Genomic DNA, 20,855 nt, shown 5'->3' with positions numbered 1-20,855 from the left:
TTTTAATAAAAAAATCATAGACCTTTCATATGGATGGTTATTGTTTCCTTTGCCAAAATCGTTTAAATCCTGCATAAAGATGTTTACAATACCATTATTTCAATTAAGATCCACCTTAATTTCAATCGTATTTTAATTTTTAATTAAATTATAAACACGAAAAATATTTATTGATTTTGTGATTCATTTTTATTACCTAACTTAATTGAACATATTTAATGTGATTATTTTCTAACTATTTTTAAGGAAGACAATAAGTTAGGTAGAAATCATTTCCTATTTGTTGGTATCCGTAACAAAAAAAATATCTTCAGAATTTTGTTTCTGTGTGTGGATATTTTTTAATTTTAAATAAAATTATTTTAAAAAAATTCATTAAAATATAAATTCAGATAAAAAAATTATAATTTAAATAAAATTACAATATAAAACTTGATGCAAATAAATTTGGTATTCAAAAAATTGGATTTATCTATAAAAAAATCCATAAGTAAATTAGCTATAGAAAGTGTGTTCGTGGATAACCGAAAAAGTGAGTTATTCACCTACCTCAATCTATGGATAAATCTATTCGTAATCCTCGTTCTTTCATTTTTAATTTTTTTTCATTATTATTTATGATTATTATTACAATTATTATTTACGTTATCATAATTATTATTAATGTTAAAAATGAGACTTTCTTGAGATCAGTGTTGTCGACACATATGCGTCATTGTCCCTTTCTCTTTTTCACAAGTACCATGTTTTCCAATCAGGTGGTATTTTGCACCTTTCGGATGAACCCGACTTGTAGGAGTTTGGTCATCTCCAGATTGGTTGCGAGTCTTTTCTCCTCCCCAAGTAATTTTTCTTATGGGAGTCCGGTTTGGCCTCCTTGCACACAAAATTTGGTGGAAAATGATGCAGGGATCAATTCTTGGCTTGTCGAGTGGTCCATCCAAAGGGGTCATGGTTTTAAGTAGGCAATCCGTTATTGCAATCTTTGTCTTTTTGGATTCAGTAAGATTTGTATTGAGCTGTGTGTTTTTCCCTTCATCTCATATCTGACACGGTATAGTTTCTTCACCTGGCTCCATCCTTTCTTCCATATTAATTTGAGGATCGAGGTTGGTTGTGGCTACTTGGTTCACTTCAGCTTGATGGTGCTACGGTGTTGGTGTCGTCGGTAGAACGAGTATCATGCTTGTGACATAACATTCTCAGGCCATTTTCTTGTTCATGTTAGGCTTACAATATTGTCGTGCTCGGAGGGGAACTTCATTGTGAAGTGCGGGGTCGAGACAACTTTCAACTTGTTCAGTGACGACCTTCGAAGCAGGATGTTGTATGGCGTGCTAGCATCGACGATCATGTATCAAACTTTGAGGATTTTGTACTTTTGGTTGCCTTCCCCGAACTTGTATACATGTTGATGTATCACTGGTTGTCCACTCGTGCACTTGAGAAGCCTACTATCTATTTTTTGTAGGGCATTATGGCGCTTTAAGATAGTCCTAGGTGCTTGAAGGTCTTCCAGTAGAGGATGCCTACTGAGTTGTAGTAGTCCACAAGCGTCTTCATGACTACGAAGTTGGGCACGTCGTTCGCGACAACCATAGGGTCTTCGTGATCAGGGTCGATGGCCTTGAAATAGTCATTAGTGAAGGTTATTGGGGGCATGCTTCTTTGAGCTCTCCCAACAATTACATTGACGAATTGTATGGCTCAAAGGTGTCTTGTATGTGAGGAGTATGTCGTCCCTCCTTTGGAAAATCCACCCGATATGGTATTGATGACTCCCTTCAAGGGTTCGTTGTGGTTGTGCTCTTGACTCTGTTATCGGCTTCGATCACGACCTCGGTTTTGGTTGTCTCGCTTGATCCTTCATTCTCCCTCCCGATTATCAAAGGTTCTCAGGTTGTGGCGTGGGTTGTCATATTTCACGAATCCCTTGAGGTGTCTGCCCTGTACTAACTCCCCTATCTTATCTTTCAAAGTTACGTACTCTTTGGTCGTGTGGGCGATATTTTGGTGGTAGCGACAATGCTTGATTTTGTTGGAGTGGGGGGTGTTGGTTATCCTCGAGGCCGATATCAAGTTGGCATTTAGGGCTTCTTCCATAACTTGTGCTATGTCAACATTTAGGGGCATGTATTACGCGAGTCATTGGGGTCAAGGGAACTCTTTGGGGCCTTTCGACGGTGCCGAGTCTTATGATTCTTGTCTGTCATTTTCTTTATTAATGGCTCCTTAGTCCCTCGTATCTTGTTGTGGAACTCTCTCAGCTCCTCAAGTTGCATGAACTTAGCAGCTTTTTATCATAACTCGCCTAAGTTCGCGACCGACTTCTTGCAGAGTATCGGAGAATGATCCCAATTTTAGGGTCATGACCATGTGGTGCTTAGGCACCTCGAGACTCACGTTTTAGATATCAAGGGCTATTTTGCCAAAATTCTCCATGAAGGCACGCAACGACTTTGTTTTCTCCAGCCTTATGTTAACGAGCACGATTGAAGTCAGGTGATGTTGTTGCAAATTGTGCTCCAAACTTGTTGGTCAGGGTATCGAAGAAAACAATGTTGTGGGGGTGGGAGTCTTATAAACCAACACAGGTTGACGCCCTTCAGAGATGTGGGGTATACTCCAATGTGTGTCATCGATGGTGTACAAGCTTATTTGTGTTATGTACACGTTGATGTGCTTGTCAGGGTCGATGCTGCCATTGTACTTGTCCAAAGCAGGTCTTCTCCAGTTGCTAGGAAGGGAGACTTCCATTATAGCCTCGATGAAAGGATTATGACGGAGGATGCCCAAAGGTGATGGCGGAGGTGGATTGCTTGCTTATGTGATAAGAGTTGTCGGCTTCTATCCACTGGTTGTTTTGCTAATTCTTCTTGGTCAGATCTCGATTCACGTCTTGTGTAACCAGGATCGTTCTGTTATTTAGCTTTTGCTGCATGCTAGCGTTCTCCTCCTGGTGGGCCCCTTTCTCTTCCCCATTCCTTCTCTTCATAGTGTTTATCTCTTCTAGAGAATTTCCATCTCCCTCTTCATTTTTCTTATCATTGCCATTAGATCTTCTTGGTAATTATTTACCTCCTCAGTTGTGCACTTATCATTGCTCGTCATGTTCCTGGTGGTTACCATATGGTTATTTTCATAAGGTGTCTTTCTGATCCCACAGTGAGTGCCAAAATGTTCTTTCAAGGACAAAACTTCCCTTACCGTTAGAATGTCAAGTCCTTGGTCTTCAATATTCTTAGCTATCAGATTTTTCGGTCTAATGTCTTCTCAGTCTATTTGGAAGGGTACCTACAATGACACTCTGACGCTTAATTTAGTTAGGGGATATGAGTGTAAAGAGTATTTTAGGTACGATGTTTTGACTTTATAAGGGTTCTTCTATTTATAACCGCAAATTTGGGCCTCATGATGTACGAAAGTGTATAGATATAGTTCAATGGAGCTCAATTGTCTCTTGATTGTGATTTTTGCATGATTACCGCGTAATAACCGCTAAATGATGTTGTTAATAGCTTCACAAGGTGTGTTGCAGGATAGGCCGACAAACCGAGTAATCAAATAGTCGCGTGTAGTTAGATAATTAGTCTAATCGGTCTCTTAGTAATACGAAACCGAATTAAATATCTCTCTAATTAATAATTAAAACAATTTTAACCAAATATTCTGTAATAATAAAGAATTATATTTACATAGTTTTAATAGTATTTATTAAAGGATATTATTACTGGTTTCAACTTAAATAATATTGCATTATATATAATATTACATATATAATTTAATTTCATGCTAATTTCAGATATTGCATTTGGTGAGCTACGAATTTTGAGTCAAGTGATCACATTTATAATTTATAATTGAAGTTTAGTTTTAAATTTTTTTGATGTTATAGATATTATCTAAACTAGCGAAAATACAGGCGCAACAATGCCTATGTATCCGCATTTTTTTCTACTCACTTTCATTATGTTAGAAATTTAACATATATAGAAATAATTTTGGATGAGTCAAAATTAAAAAGAAAAAATAACATGTAAAAAAATGATGAATTGATTAATCAACATTTTTTTCTTCTTCTCTTATTTGAGTTTCTCTTATTCTTTAAGATTTTTCTCTTCTTCCATTGGTAGTTTTGAGATTGGAGAATGGGATGATGTTCACATTAAGGTTAGATTCACTTGATGGTATATACAAAAGAATAATGACTTTACCAAAGAATAAAGTTGCTCGCAAGTGAAGAGAGTGATTGAAAATGAAGGTTATTTTATTTTATATATGAGATTTGGTGTGGGAATTGAATGAGGGTGAGAGTATGTTGTCTCTCTCTTTGTGTTGTTGTATTAAATCAGGAATTAAGGGAAGGGTGGAGAAGTGAAGGAGTTAGTTTGTATATAAAAGCTATCATTAATATTACTTTAATTTTTTTAAGTAATTTATATAAAATGACAAAATACTCTATTGTACTAATAAAATGAGATATATTAAATAAAGGTAAAATCATAACAAATTTGTATACACCAAAAAATAATTATTTAAATAAATCCTTTTTATATATAGGTATAGATTTATTTAATTTTTCTTAATATGTTACGATAGTTTTTCAATTATTGTCGATTCAATCTCAATTTGATCATTAAGTTTTTTAAAAAAAAATTATTGATTCAGTAATTGGTATGTTTTAAAAAACGTGAAGTTAAATTTCTCAAAAGTAAGCCGCTGAATTATTTGATAACTTTTAATTATGGTCTCTAGACATTTAATTTTTGAATTAAGTCCTTAACTTCTATTTATATTTTAATTGATCACTTCACGTAGTCCAAAGTGCAGTCCCAACAAAGCTTTTAAAGTGTGTTTTATGAAAAACAAAGTAGGTTGTGAGAGTTTTTCGAACAAAAGTTCTATCGATTAAAGCTTAAATAACTTTGACATAATTTAATTAAATTGATCTCCAAAAGTCGGAACCAACTAAAAAATAACAACCACATATATATATATATATATATATATATATATATATATATATATTATGGATAGTGATTTGAAAACTTCAATAAATTTTAAGTAAAACTTTAATCATAACTTAACCTTTTAAAATAAATCTATAAAAGAGGTTTGCATGAGATCTCCAATACTACATTTCATGGTATATTTTCACTAAATAACATTCTTTAAAATTATTCTATTTAAGATTAAACACAGAATTATACGTAATTTATTAATATATTAATGTTTAAACTAATCTGATTTGATGGTTTAAATTAAGTTTTTTTAACAATACTTTTTAATGTTTTTAGTTTAATAATATTGTTGGATACCGAATTATTTGTGTAGTTCAATAGTAATCCTAAAGATAAAATTTTATATAAGAAAAAAATGATAAAAATTATTTTATTATTACTATTATTATTATATTATTGATAAACATTGTGGGGCCAAGCGTCCTTGTGATTCTGTTATACTTTCTTTGTGGGGGAAGTTAGGCGAACTAGTTGATGCCCCTACTCAATTCGACCCTCATATCTGTTATAAACACACGCATTCTACAGTTTTCGTGTCTGGTTTTTTCAAACTTTTTAAACAACTTTTAGATCGCTTTAACATTCTTATCATGTGCTCCTTCTCAAATTTCAACACACATCACACAAGGATGTCTCAATATCTACAACCTATACAATCAAAAATCTTCCATCGTTTTTTTAACAACTTTTGGTGTGATTAAGATTAAACATTTTTCGTCGATTGTAATAAATTTTACAAATTAACACTTTTCTTTAATATCCTTACGTTTTTCTGTCAATTTGAACTAGCTTCTAACTTTTACGAGCTTTGATAGGTAATTTGAGATAAGTTTTTTATTTATAATTTTGAAATGAATTTATATACACGGCCAATTATTGTCAATTAAATGCAAAATAACCTATAAAAGTTTATATTACAAGTTGTTCTAGCAAAGGCCGATCCGTTACATTCACAGCTTCGCGAACTTTTGACAAATCCAACATGCACGTCAAATCTCATATTAACGATATAACCCTATTAGAAGACGCAAAACAGGATTAAATGATCATTGGACCTATGTTAACTTTTTCGACAGAATAAGGTCAGTATAAATAAGAGAAGGCCTTTATAGAGAAAGGTAATGGTTGTTTGAAATTTAAATTGAACCAATTAAATTTATCTTATCTAACTTGAGCGTCGAAGTATCATTGTAGATATTTCTCTCGAATTTATAAGGAAGACAGTTGAAATAGAATAAAAGACAGAAAAAGTTCGATAAGGAACATTTGGTCTCGGATAAGTTGTAAGATCACAACTGTTTTATTTATTTGTGATCATTGTAAATCACAATTTTTGACACGTAAACATTTGCATTAATTTGTTGTTTGGTGTGACAGAAAGTTGGTTCAAATGAACATGGTTATCTCATTTTCTTCAAATTTCAATTTTTTCACGAGGGTTGATCTATGATTTATCCTATGTCTGTCCAATGAAAATGGAAGACAATAACTAGATGAGAAAGCATGTTGAAGTTACTACTTAAAGTCAATACAATTTTTTGCTTATGTTGTTCCATTTGTCCCCTGCTTGACCTTGATAGAATAGACGAACTTTCCCCTTGTGGTCATCATTCTTTTGTCATTATAAGCTCTACCAATAACGTCTTTGTTGTATATAACTTTTTCTTATTCATCATAACTTGCAAAATCGTTGCTTGAAAATGGAAACCTCACTGCCTCTAGCCACTGATAGCTTCTCATATGGTTGGTTATCAAACTGCAAACCCTTTGCAAATGAGCCTCTAAGAGAATCTACCCACAATTCCCCATTAAAGGAAGAATGGGAAAACTTCAATTTTGATATTTCCTTCACTCACTCCCCTTCTGTTCTTGCTCATGCTGATGAACTTTTCTCCAATGGCCTCATCAAACCATTCTTTGTTGGCCCTTCCAAGTTAGACTCCTGCAGAACCACCCTAGACTCCACATGCCAATCCAAGCCTATTTCTTCCTTCTTATCCAGAATTGTTTCTCCAAGAACTGTGCAAATTCATCATGGTTTTCTCACAAAGTGGAAAAGCTCTACATGTAGAACCTTGAGAAGCCTTTCTAGGTATGTCAACCAACTATGCCAGAGAGTTGGAAGCTCAAGGAAAAGTACTAAAGTTGATGATTTTGACAAGGAAGAGTGGCTTGTTAATAGCTGGAGCAGTTCACACCAAGCATCTCCAAAATCAAGCACTGTCAATCCAATTGGAGCTTTGCATGATCATGAGAACTCAATATATGAAGCAGTCCTCCACTGCAAAAGATCAATAGGTCTGTCTGGTCATACTTTTCCCTGTGTTTCTTCTTCTTTTTTCAATCTTAGTCTATGATTTGTTAACTTCTTTCCTATTTTTCAGAAAGATGACCCTTCCTCAATAAAGAGAAGATGATCTGAAATGGGTGGTAGCTGATTAAGCATGTCAACTGGTTCTTTGCATCATTCCTCTCTTGTTCACACTTGAGTCTTGTTTTTATTTCTTTGCTTGAAAAGAAGAGGTGCCATCACAGATACCAGCTGCAGGTTTTATAATACCAAATTTCAGAAAATGTTGGATTTGATCCTACTGCTTCATGGTTTTGTACAGATATATGATAGCACAAACTGTGTTGTATATTTAAGAGAGATAACACTGCTTTTGTTCTTCCCTCTTTCTCATTGATCTCTTTAAATGTCAATAAAATTTAGCTCGGAGGTTTTGCTGCAAAGTGTTTCTGAGAACAAAGTTACTTCATAGGCCTTGAACATAGCTATGTCTAAATTGTGAATGTTCACAAGAGCATGTAAGAGAAATACATTTTTATTTCAGTAAGAGCTATGAGGAATAACAAGTTGTGGATGGAGATTTTTTTTTCAATATATTTCATTATAAGCAATTTTGAAAGAAGAGTATAAAAAAAAATAAACTTTTTAATTTATAAAAAACTAATACCTCATTATTTAAAATTTATTTTTTTAACTTACGTATAAGCTATTTAAATTTTTAAAAATTTATTTCATTTTTTTCTCATAAATACTTATTAGAAATGATCCAAAATAGAGTCTGACAGAATAAAATAATTTCTCAAAACTCTATACATTTCTCTCCCTTCACTGCTATTTTTCCTTTTAAATGTCACTCATTATTTCTTTGGAAACCTCTTGTGTTTATACATGCTTATACAGAGTACAAAAAATTATTAAATAGTTAACATTAATTTTATTGAAATTTAAATTTGAGTATTCATAAAAATAAAATCCATAGTTGATGGAATAATCTTAAATCGTGCAGTTTCATTCTTTGTTTTGTTTGTGATATTTGTTGGCTCCTCCTAATCTATGATGAATAGCTAGAAAGTGACTTGATTTATCACTTTGCATCTCTCCAACTCCTTCAAAGTGTGGGTAGGGTGAGTGAGGACAATATGTCGCTGCATTCTATGCAAATTCTTGTGCTCACACAAACACTACCCATCTCACTCACTCCTATCCTTTCTTCAAAACACTTCAAATAATCTTTTCTTTTTCCTCTCTTCAAAATTGACACCTCATTAAAAATCTTTCACAAACTTAAATCTTATTTAATTGAATAGATAATTACATATTCTTCTTACCATAAAATAAAGGAACATCGTTCTCCCGAAATGGAAGGAAATGATTTGTCTTACAAGTCAAAATGATTTATTGAAGATGATGATGGGAGATTCATGGCAGAAGATTCTTTGAAACTTAAGTTAGTAAAATATAAGAAATTATAAATATATAAGTGAGTAAGAGAATTGTATGAATACTTCCTATGAGATTGATATGTATTTATTAGCTTTTTTGGACGTTGGCTAGAGTATTCAAAATATCTTTAAAATAAATAAGAGACATGATGAATTATTGAATATTTGTAATTCACTTAATTATTTCTATCACTACAAGAAAAACATTAAATAGTCATTGTATTGACTAAATTAAATAATATTTCAGAGACTAAAAAAGTTATTGCTATCTAAAGTAATTTTCTATTATTAATAAAATTTACAAATTAGTTTCTAAATTGGTATCTAATTAGGTACCAAGCTTTTAGCTACCAACTAATTTAGATTCTAAAATTGGTAGTTAAAACCTTAGTAGCTAATTAGATACCAATTTAGAAAGTACTTTATAAATTTAGAAACTACTTTAAATACTAAATTTGTTTAGTCTATAAGTTGTGTTGACCTTCCTTGTGCTAGCAAGCTTGGAAAGAATGTCAACACGCTTGTATTGAGCTGATAAAATTTCCTTATAAAGCTTTTGATTACATGGTAATACTTTTGAAGCAAGGGCTTCTTGGATTGATAATTGCTATTTATTTGGTCAGTAATCAACCAAGATTCACTCTGGCATTTTAATTGTTTCACACCTAATTCTTGAGCAAGTTTCAGCCTACCAATTAGAGTGTTGCATATTCTTTTTTGTTGTTGGATATACGAAAGATTACAAAGCAAAAATAAATCTAAGTCTAAAAGTGTTATTATTAGGCTATGAAACTCGATGCAGACATGATGCAAAAAGTGATAATTGTTTTTCCTTGGAAGTCACTTTTATAATAGTCTTTTCTTTGCACAAAATCATATTTAAAATCCGCCTTAGGATATTGTTTTACAATTATTAAATGTTTTCTTTCTCAATTTCGAAATCAAGCAAATATCTCCTTTCTGAGTCAATTTCAGATCTCATTCTCACTTCTCTTCCAAATATTTTGTTTCCAAACTCGATTCAGATTTGCATATTGATTATAAGTGAACTTAGCACTGTTGCAAGATATATCTGCAAAAGATTTACTTATTATTTTCATTATTATATCATTTTCAAATTTTTATCTTAAATTAAATTATTTTTCAATAATTTTAAAGAAATAAGTAAATTAGGAAAACTCAAATAAATATTAACACTTCGTCTTTAAGTTTAATCTTACTTCACAAATAAAACGATAGATAACTATTTTATAGTATTTAATGGTGATATATAATTCATATTTCTACATGATATAGACAATCTACATTTCAAAACTACATAAAACAAGCACACTTGTAGCATTTGTATTATGCATGTAATCCCAATCATTCACGTGAAGTCCACGTGCATGGTTCGCAAAGTAGTGACTAAACCATCATAAAGGTACTATTCGTGTGGAAATAATTCTCTTCTACAAGCATCAACACCTCAGCTCCTGTAAGGTCACATTTGAATTGAAAAATCAAAGTTGGGACCCAAAGAAGAAAGCATTCATAGATGTGAGCCTTCCCTCCTTTGATCTTTTAAATTATATAATAACATTTAATTATTATTTATTTTTTACAAAATAATATATTAAACTTGAATCATTTAGACAAAATTTAAGACTATGTTAATCAAATTTAAAACCTGGTGGACAAATTAACTTTTGACCACGAAAAGTGATATTAAACTTTTGTGTTATATATAGTTGATAACTTAAATTTGGTTAACAAATATTTTATCTCCTATCATATTATTTTATCCTCTCAGCAATTATAAAAATATATTATTATTATAAAATAGAAATGTTTGGCATAAAATTTAAAGCTTAGCAACTTTATCTTGGTTCTGTGGCTGAGTAGTTCTTGCAAGTCATGTCATTATTGTGTTGCCAAGTTGGGACAAACAATGCTTAGATGCTTATATGGCTTACACAGTTAAACTACTCCAATACGACAAGCAGGTGTAAGAGAATGTTCTGGATTATAAGCTCTGTGATTGTGCAACAATTTTCACAACAATGTGTTCATATATTTTCATGTTCATGTCGGCTCTATGGTTTCATTTTGGGTCATGTGTTTCACCTTTTCTTGCTCTCTTATGTCCACATCTTCTTTCTTTCCTTCTCTGTTTTTTCTTCACAGTAAGAAATGAGGTAATTAGGTATATGGATTTTAAAACTAATGAAATAAGAAAAAATAATAATTGATGTTTTACAATATATAAGGTTTTGAATAATAAATATGATTTATATGACAATGTTTGTTTGAGAGACACTAATGTAGCTAAACTATTCTAATGAAAACATATTCTACGGTTATAAATATTTATTCTAGACTCATTCCTGGAACAGAAGCTACTTGTATTTTGTTATGGGATTTTATCTTATTCTTTTATATAGATTGAACAACTAATTTTGTTGTGTCCTTATTCATTAAAAATAAACATTTTTCGTTGCCGTTATTTTCACAAAACATTTTAAAATTGTTCATTAAAAGTTTTGGGAGAAATTTTGTAACGAAGTGTGATGTAGTGACACAAAATTAGTGTAACGAATATGAGTTTGTCTGAGATTGTAATATTATCTTTGTTATCACAAAATCTTGTTTTCTCATTATAATCATTATTAAGGAAGTAACATTTTGTTTTGTCACTAATTATGATGGAAAGATTCATCACAAAATGAAAATCGCTTTAGTAAATAAAAAATTACTTAAAGTGATTCTGTATAAAATGAAAAATACATGGATTAAAATGGGAGCACTTTGTTGCAGGCGATAATATTTGTTACTTATAGAGAAGCTAAAACATTTTACTTTAGATTATTTTCACTGCTATGACACACTTAAGCAAATGACTCACAAATTTGGTCATCATTTGAAACTCTCAAGCGAGTATGTTAAATGATGTTACTCTTAATTAGTGTACAATGATTTGAAGTGACGTTCATGAATTTGGTCGCTTTAAATAAATAAATGTCGTTGAAGTGAATACATCAAATAGTATCACTTACAATGAGTATGTAACGTTTGAAGAAATGTTTGTGGGTTTAGTTGCTTAAGTGTAGTATATGTTCACTTATACATTGAATATTCACTCAAAGCTTGTTAATTTTCTATTTAAATATGCAATAAAAATATGATTTAAGAGAGTTTAAATTTTAGCTTAAGCAAATAAATTCAAATTTAAATAAAGCACCACAAGAATTCTAAACAATAGTATTGCAATAATAAAATACAGTACATGCATATTTTATCATTTTTATTGTAATATTAAAATTATTGTTATATTTTTAAGTTGAGTAGAGATTTATTTATTTTGGGAGTGAGTGGAATAACTGAGTCTTAGTCTTAGACTTATGTACCGTCGGTATCTATGATTAAGTACCTCACGAGTGGCACGACCTAAACCATCCATGAATAGATTTGAACACCCATCGAGAAACTGAGAACCATCCATTCGTACAACGTCATTAACGTAATCATTGTACGGAAAGTCATCTTAACACTAAGATTAGTTCGGTAACTTGTGCTAAAACATGCTCAATACTAGAGGCTCACTATGATCCTATAAGTATACACTTCAGGATAAGGCAAAGGTCCACATTCAATAACATTTATTACTCTCAATCGTTAGATTCTGAATACTAACTTAAGCATTGATAAGTGTCACATTTCAGTAATATTTCATATGAAAATACAGACATTTATGGATATTTATTGATAAAATAAATATAACTTAACCCTTAATTTATGAATTTAAATATTTTTACATATTTTTATTATTATAATATGAATAAGAAGGACTTATTCTCAAATTTGTGTTAATTTCAAGATTCTAATAAAAAATGGAGATCAAAGGGCAAAATGTGAATATACAAGACAAAAAGGGAAAGTTGGAACGCTCTAACACTCACTCAAACTCGCCTAAGCCAGAAGCCTCCCAGAGGATCTCGCCCAAGCGAGCCCAATCTCGCCCAAGTGAGCCCAATCTTGCCTAGTGAGATCATTCTAGAGACGTTGGGCTTGTTTTCGTCCAACTCGCCCAGGCGAGAAGTCACTTAGAGGAGGCAATCGTCAAGGAGAAACATCCATGCATCTTCTTTTCTTGCTTTCCATGCCTATAATGGTCAACATGAGTGGCTAATTATACTGTTTGGGATTGGGAGTAATATGTTCAAACTCTTATGTATTGAGGTGATATTTTAATATAATATTATGTTCTTGATTGATGATTGGTATTGTCATTTTATTCGTAAAGCTTGTTTACCATGACTTTGATCATTAGATTTGACTGAAAAGTACTTATAAGTTTCTGACCTAAATGATAATGCTTAACATATTCGAATGTTATGAATAAATTTGAAATGTTAATTGATATCAACATTTAATCATAATGATAAAGAGTTTTTATAAATATGCAATGAATCGATATTTAGGAGACTCTCTTAATAATTTTATACGAACATCAATATCAATCAAAATACAAAAGAATAAGAAGGATGAACCTCAATCCCAATTTTTCCTCACATTTAATAATAGAAACTGAAAACACTTCTTATGTAACATATTAAAATATGTTTTCAGCATATTTTCCAAAAAGATAAAAATCTATAAGTGTTAATCAATTGTTTTTCAAAAATAACAATTAAAAACCAGTTGTAAAAAACGTTTTAACTAATTCAAAAAAAAATTATTGGATTCATCATCTCATAAAACAAAAGATAATTCACAGACACAAGACAACACAAAAAACTTGACTACCTAGACACGTAAGGCAGAATGTCTTTATCAAGGCTTCATCAAACACATAGGTTGGATTTTTTAGATGTCCAACACCCCCCCCCCCCCCCCCCCCATACTCACTTTGGAAATGAACTTGCATATGAGATTGTTTTTTTGTTCTTGAAAGTAACTTAAAAATTGGTAGTATGCTTCTCCTAGGTTCTCCACCAAGAACTTTTTTGGAATTGGATACCTATCAAGTTTCTCTCCTGAAACTTAGGAAAAAGTTTTTTAAAAAAAATATGAGTCTGGCACTAGAAAATGCTTTCATCACTACACCAACAAAACATCTTTCAATCATTAAGGAAGTAAAATAATTTTGATTCATCTCATACCTCAACAAGTGAGAGGGGGTGAAATAAATAAAAAAAATTGAACAAGAAAAAAAATAAAGAAAAGTCCAAACAACCTAGAAAGGAAACTTCTTGAAAGGTATGCATGCTTCTGAACTCTTCTTTTGAAAAAAAAAATTATCTTTACAAAAATCCTAAAAACAACACTTTGTAGTGATATTGCTTGACTTGGGCAATTGACAACACAAAGTGAACAAAAATATTTTAAGAAAAGGCCCAACCTTTTTTTATATTTTTTTTTTTTGCAAAAACAAATGGCCTTGTTTTGATATTTTCTTTAAATACCTTTGTATTTTAATACTATTTGTTATGTTTTTTACATGGATCTATGATCCTGGAGGAAATAACACAAAATTAATAAATAAAGGTGGCAGTCCCTAAGCATCATTCAGATTTGAGGACAAATCTTTCTCAAGAGAGAGGGTCTGATGGAGGACCATCCAGCCACCACACTTTGGGCTAAGAATAATGGAGAAGATTGAGCTTTGTTGGTGGAAGAATCCACATCTGAAGAATTTGTTTCCTTCTTCTTAGCTTTGTAAAAATGTATAGGAGTAGTTGTTGTAAAAAAAAATAGAGTGGAAAAATGTATTGGAATTAGGAATTTTGTTGTGTAGAAAAAATAAGGGCACAAGTGGGTTTAACTTGGGTCTTATTAAGGTTTGACTAGGAGGCAAAATCCTAATTTCAGAGTCAAAGTGCAGCTCTCTCCATTAGAGAAGTCAAAGAGTGAAACACGACCCACTACCCACTCACACAATTAAGCAACAAGTGGAGAAGCATTGAGCTTATAAACACTTGGAAAATCAAAGAATATAGCAATATGAGACCTGCATTACATAGGGTGACGAAAATTAATATACAGTTGCACTTTGGACAATTAGTGCCACATCACCTAGACCATTATGTGTTACATACAAGGAATATGCAAGTCACATACAAACAAAAATTGCAAAGAACTATACAATCTATCAACTTTTGAGTGTCTAGTCTTTCAAGTTATGTGATAACATTTTGTAAATTCTTCACTTTGTGAAATTATACATTTGTGAGCTTAATTTGTGCTCACTCTGAGAGTGTTGTCTTTTTCTTTGAGAGTTCTCAGTATCTGGAAGAGATTCATAAGGATAACATGGAGAGGTTTGTGAACCAAAGAGGTTTATGCACTCATGATAACCTAGAGAGATTTTTGTACTCAATGTAATCAAATTTCTTGATTATTGGAACTTATTAAGCAACCTACTTAAGAAAGACTAGATGTAGTTCAAATTTTGTTTTAACCATTATTGCTTTTTTGTTTCTCTTGTTCTTGCTAGACGATTGAGTTTTTCAGTAGTGGACGATTTGTTAATCTTATAGTTTTATCCAATGTGAATTGAGTCTCTCGCTCCATAAACTCCCTCCCCCAACCTTTTAGAATCAAGTGTTTCTATAGTTGGTATTAGAGTTGACCTCTGGGTGAGTTCTTAACAATACTAGAGGAAAAAAATCCTTGTTATTTCTATGGACTTCAATGCTTTGTTTGGATTAGGGAGCGAAAAGGAGTGAGTGGGTTTGAGATGATTTGAAGGGAAAGTGTAAAGAAATTCAAGGTATTTGGATTAAGGTAAATAGAGTGGAAAGTGTGGGGAAAGTTTATAAAAGTTTGTGAATGATGTGATGAGTGTGATTGAATTATATATTTTTTTAATTGATAAAAATGTAAGTTTACAAATTTCTCCTTATATTTAAAATTAGTTAAAAATTAATTTGATATATTTATTTATAAATTATAATTATTTTTAATTAAAATATTTATAATTATAAATATTTGTAAAAGAATATTTTTATATTAAATAACATTATTATTTTTATCTTTACTTTTTTTAATTAATATAATTACTACATAAATATATTTTTTAATCATTAAAAAATATATTTATTTTTATTATTATTTATATTTATAATTTATTATATATAATATGATTAATTATGTTTTTTATAATAATTATTTTTTTATAATGTTTATATTTTAAATAAAAATAATAGTAATTTAAGTTTAAAATAAAAAAGGTAAAAAAGTAAATTAAAATTAATTAATTAAATATATATATATATACAAATTTCTTTTGCGAAAAAAGTTTTGCATGGAATTTTTTTTTTATTTGCGTGCCTTTTTTTGTTTTTATTAGGTGAATTTTTTCAATTTTTATCATAAATAGTATTTATTCGCCTTTTTCTGCCAAGAAACAAACACAGTCTAAAGGTCGTGTCATCAACCGTTCACGACTGTTTGTTAAAGAAAAGTATGAAGAGTAAAAACTCAAAATTATTGTTCATCAATATAACAACATAGATATGCTTGATGCTATTGAGAATGAAATTTTTACTCTACTAGATGGCAATGGTAAGTTACCTATGAAAAAAGCACACATATAAGTTGAATGCCAAGGTAAGAGTATTCTAATATACACTTTACATAATAAGTTGACTAAGGTCAAGACTATGGTAAGTGCTAAAGATATATGAGACATCTTAGTTTTATCCTATGGAGAAGAGAAGGAAGCTCTTCTGGAAGCCCCTAAAGTATGGTCAAGAAAAACAAATAAACCACCTCATGTCAAAAAAGAGTTTAATAAGGAGATAGACTTTTTTTGACATATATTATGTTCGAGAAACATAAATCCATAAATAAAAAATAAAAAACGGACCAAACATATTTTTCAAACCTCAAATTCCAAGGAAACTAAAAAAATCTTCAAATGGGTTTACAAAGTATGAAAGAGTTAATGAGAATTAAATTTCAGTTTGACCAAAATTTCAAAAAATATCGTGCAAAACACACTACAAGTCTTGAAAAAATAACCTGTTAGTTACGAACCCTCTGTTACTTTCAACCTAAGTTACGTTTTACTTGCCTGGCGCGACCGGCAATTCAATCGGTTACAACCCTTAATTAATAATAATTAAAATAAGGTACCGAATAAAAAAAAAGCATTTTGAGAGAGAAAAAGAAAAGCAATTAGTCAAATATAGGACGCACATACAGATAAAAAAACGCGGTTCAAACCCAACTAGTCAACCGTCACAAACCCTAAATAATATTAAAAAACGAAGGAAAAAAGGAACGCCATTGCTCCGAAAGTGGGTGAGAAAATCAGCAACTATATATAGATCAACGACACTCAGTTTTTCCGAAAACAACCAACAATCTCTGTCTCTCTCTGTGTCTCTCTGCTATTTTCATGTTTCTCGTCTTTTTGTAGCACGTTCTTCTCTTATTCTCTCACTCCGCGAGAAATTCAGAGAAGAGAGAAAGGAAAAGAGGGTGTGGTTTTTGGGTTTGATTGAGAACGGTTACGCGGCATGGGGAAGCTTGTGGAGATTATTGACCAAGGGGTCAGGATTTTCGCAAGGTTTCACTCTAACTGTCCCCAAACAGGCCGCAAGTACTACCATCCTCCATCTCCCTCCGACAACCACTCCCATGGCGGTCTCAACGGCGGCGCCGGAGTCAAAGAGGCTTCAACTGCTACAAATTTTGACATAATTCTTTGTTCTGTTTGACAGAATCATATTCTTATTGTTTTTCGTTGTTCCTTCGTAGAGGCAACGCATTCATGTAATGATGAGTTCAAGTTAATACCTAGTCAAACAAATTTACACACTCTATTTTCCGCTATTTTTATTCCGTTACGTATTGATTCGTATTTATCGTTACGTATTGATTCGTATGTATTTATTTATTTTTGCTGATAAAAAACCGTTACGTATTGATTCGTGTTTATTTTATTATATGTACTTGAGATCCATCCTCTGTTTGTGATTCCATGAAGCATCAAATCTGCTGCTAACAGTGAAATCCATAACAAACGACACGGTTCTGTTAAGGATTCATCTCCTTATTCTTAAAATTTGTAGCAGAAGCCAAAATTTGTCCTGTTTCTGAACACCACCCATATCCATGTTCCTTTACCTTTTTTATTCCAGGGCATCAATATTTCCTTTGATATATAACTGACGGGTGATCTTCTTGAGTCTTTTTTTTTTTGGCGCAAGACATATCATACTCATTGCCTTTGATGTTTCTTGAGTCGCTGGAGTTTTCACAGTATTGAAACACCAGATATTTCAACATTGCCAAATTAACCAGAACAAGGTGAGAATAATTGTAAGTAACTCATTATCATCTTGGATCCAATATATTATGTCTAGGTTCAATTTGCGGATTCAAGGGTGATTAGAACCGAACTTGCCTAGCCTCTCTATATGTAACCATAGCATGAGTATATTTTTTTCTTCTTCTGCACTACATAGTATAAATTGGATCAGAGATAATGCTAAAACTGTCCATGCACCTGTTTTGCAGAGGCTAGGGAACTTGGCGACCAATGCTGTTGCCACATGAGAAGGCATCAACAGTTCATGCTGAATGGAAATATAAGGTCAGGTTGTAAAGGTTAACATAATCTTAAAATTTTAAGAAGATAATATAGAATACAAAATTGTTGCAATTGTTAAAATCTGTTGAAAATTCACTCAACCTGTTGATAATGATAGTACTATGGCCGTCTGCAGAAATGTTACAGCTATCCTTTGATTGAGCTGAAAAAGAACTGCATCCAACATAATAAAAGTAGTACAATGTTTTCCTCGAGGAAAAAAACGTTACAGAGAAGACTATGCAATGGAAGAAAACATTAACAGGGTAAAATTTGCAGTCTGCTGGTGAAAGATGTCAGTACTACCCTGTTGTGGCCTCTCTTTTAGTAGGAGCAAGGTTTTAAATTATTGCAGTTGTAGTTTCGTTGCATATTTTTATATCGAGAGAAATTACAAATTAATGTGGCTATAATTGCAGTCTCATACACTCCAAAAACATTGATGTTGCAGCTGAAAGCACAGTTGCATACCGTTTTTCAAAACCTTGGGTAGGAGAATATAAGAAAAAGAAACACATTACTTAAATATGCGATCACAATGTAAAATGATGGTTCACAAATAATAACTGGTCCTAAGCAAATGAAACAGAGACATGCATTATGAGTAATTCTCAAATACTTACTGTTGATTCCTGAGGAGATGAACAATTAGAAGATGGAAATGCAAGTAAAACACCCTAAAATGCACCTCATTATTTTGCTGCTAAAACAGGTATACTTTTATTTAATTAATAACTGGACATTTGCCACCATATTGTGACATTCTGCGATTTTCACAAAAGATTGCAGTTCTGAAGCATAGAACAAAATGGAGAAACAGAAGAAAGTGAGCGACAAAGAATGTGTTGCCATCAAAAAATTTCAGTATCTCATCTCAGTTGGAAGGGTAATGAAAGAACTCAAGGTGATAAAAAACCATAACCACGAACATGATTGAATGGTTGTGGTCCCAAATTGCCCAAAGCTTCCTGTAAACAAGAGTAAAAAACAGAATTAAAGATATTATTATTCCTCCAGATAGTGACCCTTGTATGCTACTAATAACTCCTCTGCATTTTCTCTGAACTGTGATATATATTTGTCCAAGAACATCTCCTCAGACAAGCACAACACATAAATATAACTGGGGACTTTCTTGCAAAGATTTTTTGATTTCAACAACTGGAAGACTTTATATCGAGGAAGCACGCGATCCTCCATACTGTACATTAAAATCTTAGGCATATGAACAAGGACTGACTTGGGCAGCATAACTGTATGCAAGAAGAACTCCATTCCAACTTTCAACTTCTTCTCTGATGTTCTAAACAAAGTCGGGGTTCTCTTGAACATTTGCAAGCCCTCATCCTTGGAAAACCCAAAACAATTAATTAGTTTCAGCTTTCTCTCAAATGTTTTATCACTCAAACAACTTAATGTATGAATAGCATGGACAAACATTCTTGAATTTTCACGGAAACCCAAGTCTACAGCTCGAGAAACACTGTTTGCAATAGTAGACTGGTGTGCAAGGAAAAGCCTTGGATGAAGTCTGAGTAGCAATGCAAGATGAGCCCCAAGAATGCCACACCTCTCCAAGAAGACGACATTGTCCATAAACCTTTTGTACTTTGGGAGTATCCAGCCACATCTGCGCAACACAAGAAGAAAATCTTTCTGATCGCACACAATTTTCCTAATAGCTTCAACTGAGGGGACCAAGGTTTTCTTCAAGCTATGAGTCAAAATGGAGGGATTCTTGGAAATGAAGCTGCATAACTCGCAGCCCTGGAATCCAGACAGCTGAAAGAACTGAATTTTGGGTCTCAAGATTTTGTCAACATCTGTAAACAGTATCTGGGGTCTTTGACGAATCACAGAGAGAATCTGGGTTTGGGAAAAGCCTATTTTTTTTAAAAAAGTGAGCACTGGTAAGGAGTTTTGAGGTAATCTGCCCCTTGAAACACATTTCGAAATATAAAGGGATTGGGTTGAGGAGAATTGGAAGTTGGAATTTAGGTAATCAATTATGGAAGTGGTTTGGTTGAAGTGTAGGCAATGAGATTTGGTTGAGAAAGAGAGTAAGGATGTGAGACAGTGAGAGGAGAATTGATTGAAAAGAGAAGATGAAAAAGCAGGTTGTGACTTGAGAGATTGCATAAGTTTTGTGAACTAAAACGAATCAATGTTTTGTTTTGCGACAAGGAACAAACAAAGTATTTCTTAGGTATCTGTTTCCAATTTGCAGCCACCAAACGTTGTCTGTCTCCTAAATTACTAAGCTTTCCAAGTTTATGAGAGATTTGTTTGATTGAGAGGAGACGAAGGAAAACTCGACAAAACCCTAAGTTCAGCTCTACCCCAAAAAACCGTCAATTCGGGTTAGGTTTCTTGACTTTGACGGCGCCCACAAACCTAACCTGGGCCTGGCCCACTGGGTATTCATAATGTGCCAACGTAATAAAATTGAAAAAATATTACCCCTTTCCACATTTCAAAATCACTTAATTTTTTGTTTTAAAATATATTATAGTATTAATATT

General features: G+C 32.2%; 2 protein-coding genes and 1 long non-coding RNA gene across 4 annotated transcripts; 2 read left to right on the top strand and 1 right to left on the bottom strand.

Moving 5' to 3' along the window:
• Positions 1 to 6,669: 6,669 nt before the first annotated feature.
• On the top strand, positions 6,670 to 7,754 carry LOC137806438 (probable membrane-associated kinase regulator 6). The gene is made up of 2 exons (XM_068606559.1): positions 6,670 to 7,319; positions 7,406 to 7,754. The coding sequence occupies exons 1-2, from the start codon at positions 6,722 to 6,724 to the stop codon at positions 7,411 to 7,413; spliced, it is 606 nt and encodes a 201-aa protein (XP_068462660.1). The 5' UTR covers positions 6,670 to 6,721; the 3' UTR covers positions 7,414 to 7,754.
• A 9,333-nt stretch (positions 7,755 to 17,087) lies between these two features.
• On the top strand, positions 17,088 to 18,755 carry LOC137806437 (uncharacterized). 2 transcript variants are annotated; one of them, XR_011080344.1, is made up of 3 exons: positions 17,088 to 18,050; positions 18,261 to 18,336; positions 18,470 to 18,755. It is a non-coding gene; the product is annotated as an uncharacterized lncRNA (long non-coding RNA). The 2 variants fall into 2 exon arrangements; XR_011080345.1 differs by having other exon boundaries at positions 17,089 to 18,062.
• On the bottom strand, positions 18,052 to 20,642 carry LOC137806436 (transcription termination factor MTERF5, chloroplastic). Its single transcript, XM_068606558.1, has 2 exons — positions 18,436 to 20,642; positions 18,052 to 18,319 (listed from the first exon to the last, which is right to left on the bottom strand). The coding sequence occupies exon 1, from the start codon at positions 20,470 to 20,472 to the stop codon at positions 19,339 to 19,341; it is 1,134 nt and encodes a 377-aa protein (XP_068462659.1). The 5' UTR covers positions 20,473 to 20,642; the 3' UTR covers positions 18,052 to 18,319; positions 18,436 to 19,338.
• Between the last annotated feature and the right edge of the window lie 213 nt (positions 20,643 to 20,855).

Source organism: Phaseolus vulgaris, chromosome 3 (assembly GCF_000499845.2).
Source record: "Phaseolus vulgaris cultivar G19833 chromosome 3, P. vulgaris v2.0, whole genome shotgun sequence".
Lineage (NCBI taxonomy): Eukaryota > Viridiplantae > Streptophyta > Magnoliopsida > Fabales > Fabaceae > Phaseolus > Phaseolus vulgaris.
Note: the sequence above shows the minus strand (reverse complement) of the source record. Positions and strands in the feature narration are given on the sequence as shown.